Source organism: Haliotis rubra, unplaced genomic scaffold, assembly GCF_003918875.1.
Source record: "Haliotis rubra isolate DU_JTF1 unplaced genomic scaffold, ASM391887v1 Scf2, whole genome shotgun sequence".
In the NCBI taxonomy this organism is placed as follows: Eukaryota; Metazoa; Mollusca; class Gastropoda; order Lepetellida; family Haliotidae; genus Haliotis; species Haliotis rubra.
The window spans coordinates 483,294-491,053 of NW_025766002.1; the positions used below are offsets into that span (position 1 = coordinate 483,294).

Below are 7,760 nucleotides of genomic sequence, written 5' to 3' on the forward strand. Positions count from 1 at the left end.
ACTAGTAGGTACGTGTGTTATCACTCAGGTGGGAGGGGAGGGAGACATCAATGTAGCGTCTGTAACTAGTAGGTACGTGTGTTATCACTCAGGTGGGAGGGGAGAGAGACATCAATGTAGCGTCTGTAACTAGTAGGTACGTGTGTTATCACTCAGGTGGGAGGGGAGAGACATCAATGTAACAAAATGAGAGTCTCAGACACTTTAATATTATTATTGATACTATGTTGTAATGTTGTTCTTATTCAGTTACTGTTATTGTATATATTTTGTATCATGATCATCATATTGTTACAGTAATCAAATTTCAAATGATACCATAACCTGGCTAGTAGCAGATTCAGTTATCAACTTATTGTTACTTGATCGAAACTGTTACAAAAAGTATTTGGGCATTTTCTGCGTTCGTTGTCAATATATATGGGTATAGGACGCAGGAATTCAGGTCCTGTAAATCCTTGCTCAGGTGGGAGGGGAGAGACGTCAATGTAGTGTCTGTAAAACATACGTGGCAGACGTGTACGCAGTTAATATTCGACCTTGACCCTGCGTGTTTAAGCTCAACACGTTCCAGCTGATCTGACGTTTGACAACAGTGGAGTAATGTACGTCCTTCTCACCGAGGAGATATCCACCTACTTCGAGCAGATCGAAAATATCACAACTTCTCCCGTCGTTACAAACATGGGCGCTTCCCTTGGTCATGGCAGACGACTCTCGATTGATTCTGCCAACAGGTAATTAGGACGTGCTCGTCGTGGTGCATTTGGAGCACTGGGCCCCGTTTCACAAAGCTCTCGTAAGCCTAAGATCTCGTAACTTTTCTCGTAGCAGTCGTATCTCCTATGTTACAGTATAGGAGATACGACTGCTACGAGAAAAGTTACGAGATCTTAGGCTTACGAGAGCTTTGTGAAACGGGGCCCTGGGGTATAACGCGAGTGAGTGAGTGAGTGAATGAAGTTTAAACCAATTTCTGTTTCTGGATAAATTAATGTGACGATAACGGTTATGCTATTTATGTCTCCTTGCACAGCAGGGAGTGACTTCCGTTTGAAGAGTTGTGGTTTTCGGGGTGGTGAAAAGGTATTGGGAAAGTAAAGCATAACACAGTCTGGTGAATGAGCCGCTTTGAACTGTAATCCATTTATGTCATGGAATGTCAGTTTAATATGGGAGGAAAACCCGAAGCAATGCATGTACCAGGCGTCTACCTACCATGTTGGTGAAACTCACGTGTAAGTGTTTGCTGACAAACCTAAACCGATAATCAATTGGCTGATCGGTGTGAATAGGGACTCGAACCCACGTTTCTCACCCCGAATAGCGGCATCTTAGGTGACTAAGCCACCCAACTCCTAACACAGAAGGGTAAGACAACCACAATAATACAAGAGGGGCAACGGACAATTAAACACATGACAATCAAGATATAAAACGTTAACATGAAATCTATTGAAGGTTAATATACTACACCTCGTCTGCGGGCGTCAGCGTGTTCGACATCAGCGCTAACACACACACCGAGATCAGCGACGCCAATAATGCTTTCGGAATCGGTTATGACGCCATGGGTAAGCTCCCGATTGTTATTACTGAATGGTAATGGTGAATCGATGTTGCATAGCTCACGATACAACACATCGATTAACATCTCATGTATCGCAATACATACAACTGATTACAATACGCTTTATTTTGATGTAGAAATGTGAATAATAACAGAAACTAATGCCTTTCAAGAACTGTTCAAGAACCAGTTATGTAGATTCTCCACAATTTTCTTATTGGCTATGAATAGCAGAATCTATACAGTGCCCCCTAGCCGAGAGCCGCGATGCGGTCTAGTCAAGCATCGCGGCTCTCGGCTAAGTGCCCCCAAGCTTATACGTTTCTCCTCTTCAGTATCTCATTTTTGCAGTGTGAAATTTAACCGTCAGTGATGTATTTAATACGGGTATCTTGGCCTTCTTTTGGACCGTGTTAGTTTTGCAGCGTTACGGCGACTATTTTGATATCATCAGCATTATAATTGCGGCACCGGAAGTGATGCTAGTTTTGACGTTTACCACTTTAATGAAACGAAGAATATAAGATTGTTAATCAGGCTCAAAGCATCCACTGATCCATATCCTTTCTGTATTGGCCCTTTGACTTTGTACTGAACCTTACGCTTCTCTTCACGTGCTGCAGACAACAAGGCAGTGTACTGCTTCGGCGACAGTGGTGACCTCGTTGTCTACAACCCGGCAAATCAGACATCAAGTACGACATCACGTGGAGGATCCGGCTGCTCCGACCTCGCTGTAAGCTCTTCATTCCCAAATGCTCAGGTCGCTGGAGTAAGCAACGTCTTTGTCTACATAACCGCTAACGATCAAAAGTAAGTCAACTTTTAGTTCAAGCTGGTCATCAAGCGTTGCTTCACGCTTAAAGGTAACTTACACCATCATTATAAACATACGGGATTATATATACAATTCCTTACAGGTGGATATAACCGGGAACTCAACATAAGATGTTACATAGGCTCATTGTTTAACACAGGGGATGACCTAAATTACATGGTACTCCTTCATCACGTCACACCTGTATACTCCTTACTCCTTCACACCTGTATACAGGTCCTTCATCATCACACCTGCCTATTCATCCGTCACATCCTTACTCTTCATCATCACCTGTTCCAACACCTGTATATCTTACTTACTCATCATCGTCATATCCTCCTCATCACCTGTCACACCTCACGTCCACACCTGTATACCCCTCCTTCATCACATCATCCTTACTCCTTCATCACGTCACACCTGTATATCCTTACTCCTTCATACATCCCTTCATCACGTCACACCTGTATATCCTTACTCCTTCATCCATCATCCCTGTATATCCCATTCCTTCATCACGTCACACCCTACTCCTTCATATGTCACACCTGTATATCCTTACTCCTTCATTCATCATCACGTCACACCTGTATACCCTTACTTCCTTCATCGTCACACCTGTACCCACACCTGTATACCCTGTATATTTACTCCTTCATCACGTCACACCTGTATATCCTTACTCCTTCATCACGTCACACCTGTATACCCTTCATCACTCCCTCATCACTTCACACACCTGTATATACCCTCATACTCACACCTTCATCCTACTCCATCATCGTCACACCTGTATATCCTCCGTCCTTCCTTCACGTCATCACTCCCTGTATATCCTTACTCCTTCATCACGTCACACCTGTATACCCTTACTCCTTCATCATACCCTTCATCACGCCACACATGTATCTCTTACTGTCATCATGTCACACCTGTATTCACGTCACACCTGTATATCCTTCATCACGCCACACCTGTATACCCTTCATCACGTCACACCTGTATACCCTTACTCCTTCATCATCACGTCTTATCACCTGTATATACTCATCACGTACTCCTTCATCACGTCACACCTGTATACCCTTTACTCCTTCATCACGTCACACCTGTATACCCTTACCCACTCCTTCATCACGTCACACCTGTATTCATCACGCCACAGCTGTATACCTTATACCTCCTTCATCACTTCTTCATCACCTGTATACCCTTACCCTTACTTCATCCACATCACATCACCTGTATACCCTTACTCCTTCATCACGTCACACCTGTATATCCTTACTCCTTCATCACGTCACACCTGTATATCCTTACTCCTTCATCACGTCACACCTGTATACCCTTACTCCTTCATCACGTCACACCTGTATACCCTTACTACTCCTTCATCACGTCACACCTGTATACCCTTACATCCTCACATGTATATCACACCTGTCATCACTGTATACCCTTACTCCTTCATCACGTCACACCTGTATACTCCTTCCTTCATCACGTCACACCTGTATATACCCTTACTTCCTCCTTCATCACGTCACACCTGTATACCCTTCATACTCCTTCATCACGTCACACCTGTATACCCTTCACGTCACAACTGCATACTCCTTCATCACCGTATCACACCTGTATACACCCTTACCCTTACTCCTTCTCCTTCATCTTACTCCTTCACACCTGTATCATCTCCTTCCTGTATGTATCACACCTGTATCCTCCTTCATCACGTCACACCTGTATACCCTTACTCCTTCATCACGTCACACCTGTATGCCCTTACTCCTTCCAGTCATCCTTCATCACGTCACACCTGTATACCCTTACTCCCTTCATCACGTCACACCTGTATACCCTTACTCCTTCATCACGTCACACCTGTATACCCTTACTCCTTCATCACGTCACACCTGTATACCCTTACTCCTTCATCACGTCACACCTGTATATCCTTACTCCTTCATCACGTCACACCTGTATACCCTTACTCCCTCATCACGTCACACCTGTATATCCTCTTGAATTCCTTCTACTCCTTCAGGCACAGGTGTTAGTACTTGCTGGGGCTGCACAATTTGATCACCCACACCCCACTAAGCGGTCATGATTTTAAAATCCCGTTCTTTCTTTCAGCCAAGTGTTTGTGTCCCGCCTTGACGGAGACACCGGTGTACCCCAAATGACCAACGTCTTCAACACCGGCAGCACCATAACTTCCATCACCCTCGTGTAACTGCCGGATGCCAACAGACGTTCTCCGACCGATGCAGGGACATGGCCCAACACACTAAACACAATCAACGATACACAAACATGTCCTTTGTTTTTTCTCTTATAATTCAGTTATTTGCGAACCGATGTGCCGCCGAATTAGACACCACTATATTAGGGATATTTAATGGATGTTCGAATCATGAGTATTACTGAAACACTGAAATCGTGTTTATATTCTGGCAAGCCTCTGTTCAGTGTGGCGTTAGTGTGTTGTGGCGTGTCCTGGATTCTTCCTTTTATTTCTATGATATACTTCGATGCAGATCACCATCGCTTTGAGGTAATAAAAACGTATGTAAATCAAAGTATTCGTGGATTTACCGAAACACATACATAATTCTTGTTACATTTCGGAGCGATATTTACATTTCTCACCACACATGCAGTAGGGTATACCTGATATTTGTTGTGTCTATTTCGTACTAAGAACACCATTCTATTAAACGAACACTTTTGAGAATGTGAGATGAGGTAAAATGGGCTTTAATAACTTACCACACCGATATGATCCGTGAAGATCCGGGTTAGAATTGGTCCACAGCAACCCATGCTTGTCGTAAGAGGCGACAAACGGGGTGACATCGTATCCAAATTGCGTAGATCGATGCTCAGGCTGTTGATCACTGGACTGTCTGGTCCAGACTTGATCATTTGCAGACCGCCGCCCCATAGCTGGAATATTGCGGAGTGCGGCGTTAAGCAACAAACCGCACTGATATATGGAGGTAAGAGCGAACCACCGACTTTTCAGCTCTGGGGACAAACGCTCCATTCGCTAAACCACGGAGGCGGTTTAATTTCTCATGTTCTGGTACCTTTTATATTTGTTACGTGGATCTCGAACGTTGCTATTGATTTAAGCTGCATTAATCCCGAGGATATGTTTTCTGAACAAAGTATTATTTTAAGAGTTTGTCTAAAACGCAGAGGTGCAAGATCTAAAATATCGCGAAAAAATTGGAAGTTGTCATTATCAGTGTCAACTATACACACACACCACATTTTAGTCCATTTTTGCCAAATTGCGGTCCTTAATAGTTTGATATGCTGGTTGTGGACCAAATTCTGGAAATCGGATGCACACCCCTTGAACACATTCACGTGTTTCACCTGTTGAACCAGATATGCCAGGTATTGTCTTCACTCGTTCACCAGCTTCAGAGATATTGTTACAAGTATTCTCACTGGCCACGTGCCCAAAGAAAAGACTAAAACATTACATCATTGTAAACAAATTCTGATAAAATGTTCCTACAAGTATTCACAGTACATGGTTGATATGTGCTCTAAGTGTCTTGACAACAAGAAAAACAACATTTTATTTCAGTCAATTTTGTTGAAGTGGTGTCAGCTTTACGTAGGAGGAAATCCCGAAGTAACACAGATCTCAGATACTTTGTTGAAACCCACATGCAAGCCTCAAACACGGAACAGCTGATTTGGTCTTGAAGGTCTAAATAAGATTGAAACATTAGATTGAAACCAGAGTACATGTTTAGGTCATATCTACACATTTTATGTGGATATAATCTCAAACGTTTGTTTCAACCTAAGGGGTAGCTATCGAGTGAAGCGTTCGCTCGTCACGCGAAACACAATTCCCCACACTGGTACAATACGTGAAGCCCATTTCTAGGTAACACTAAAGGGGCGTTAAACCATACTTGCATACACGAACAATCTGTGGGGATGGTGGCCACACATCTCTCGAGAAAACGGCGCAAATCAGTCCAGTAAGTATTCATTTGACTTGTAGTGAGTGAGTGAGTCAGCAATATTCCAGCTATATGGCGGCGGTCTGTAAATAATCGAGTCTGGACCAGACAATCCAGTGAGCAACAGCATGAGCATCAATCTACGCAATTGGGATACTGTGACATGTGTCAACCAAGTCAGCGAGCCTGACCACCCGATCCCGTTAGTCGCCTCTTACAAGCATGGGTTACTAAGGATCAATATTCTAATCCGGGCTTTCTTCACGGGTAGTGGGACAATGAACATAAAATATTAATATGAGTGGACATAATAGAACTAGACGTGTGTATAATACAAACTTAGTTATTTTGTGCAAAAATAACAAGAATGATCGCAGAACTGTGTACATGTATGTGTCCGAATGTAAATTCATGATAATCAAATGTTTCGTATGTGTTTATGTACACGTACATCACTTCAGTAAAAACAGTGAAAATGCAGTAATTTTATACAAATACCAACTTGAATAGGTGAACTGGTACGTTTTGACCAGAAGCCGTTTTTGCCTGGCATCCTCCCCACCAACCCATGGAGTGTTTGAGTAAGTGAGTGACTTTACTTTTACGCTGCTTTTAGCAATATTCCAGCAATATCACAGCGGGGGACACCACAAATGGGCTTCACACATTGTACCCACGTGGGGAATCTTACCTGGGTCTTCAGAGTGACGAGCGAAAACTTTAATCACTAGGCTCCCACCCATGGACATAACAGTGGCAATTCTAAGGTTTTGGGCCAACATCACATTAGGTTGCATGTACCCATGGACTTTAGTCAGAGTAACTAGGTCTCACTGATTTGTGATTTCCAGGGCTTAAACAAGGCATCAAATGTGTGAGAATAACACCATGTTGTTGTACTGTCATAACACACAAAAGAACAACAAGAACAACACATTTGGTCCCATATTAATTCTTTAATGTGCCATTAGGATAAACAATGACAAATAATGACTAACCTGGAGAACAGATCTGTTTTAAGTGTCAACATACAATTAGATCAAGATAACAAACTCAAATAACCTTAAAATAATCTTTGTTATCTGAACATGCTACCTGACAATAATCCAGTCACTGCCCTTTGTTTCTTGTTCTTGCCAACAGGTCTTCTAACTAGCGGCTGAGGCCTTAGTTTCCATACAGCTGGGATAGATTAACTCAAAATTCACACTGCTTAACACAGCACTGGGCAATATTCCAGCCATCTGGCAGCTGTCTGTAAATGAATCTGGATTCAGCAATTGAGGTCAAGAGCATCAATCTACACTCTTTGGGTACGATCTTTGGGCATTAAAGGAAAACAGAACTCCCTGGATGCCAATTCTTTGAAGTTGTA

At 42.9% G+C, this 7,760-nt stretch overlaps 1 protein-coding gene across 1 annotated transcript; it reads left to right on the forward strand.

The window, feature by feature from the left end:
* Positions 1 to 566: 566 nt before the first annotated feature.
* On the forward strand, positions 567 to 4,927 carry LOC124275288. The gene is made up of 4 exons (XM_046710770.1): positions 567 to 737; positions 1,462 to 1,574; positions 2,194 to 2,383; positions 4,530 to 4,927. The coding sequence occupies exons 1-4, from the start codon at positions 604 to 606 to the stop codon at positions 4,627 to 4,629; spliced, it is 537 nt and encodes a 178-aa protein (XP_046566726.1). The 5' UTR covers positions 567 to 603; the 3' UTR covers positions 4,630 to 4,927.
* The last annotated feature ends 2,833 nt before the right edge of the window (positions 4,928 to 7,760 follow it).

Excerpts from the sequence above, each read along its gene's own strand:
- LOC124275288 (XM_046710770.1), top strand. The coding sequence starts at position 604 with ATGTACGTCCTTCTCACCGAGGAGATATCCACCTACTTCGAGCAGATC. Across the intron at positions 738-1,461 it reads TCGATTGATTCTGCCAACAG|GTTAATATACTACACCTCGT; the intron begins GTAATTAGGACG and ends AATCTATTGAAG. Across the intron at positions 1,575-2,193 it reads AATCGGTTATGACGCCATGG|ACAACAAGGCAGTGTACTGC; the intron begins GTAAGCTCCCGA and ends CACGTGCTGCAG.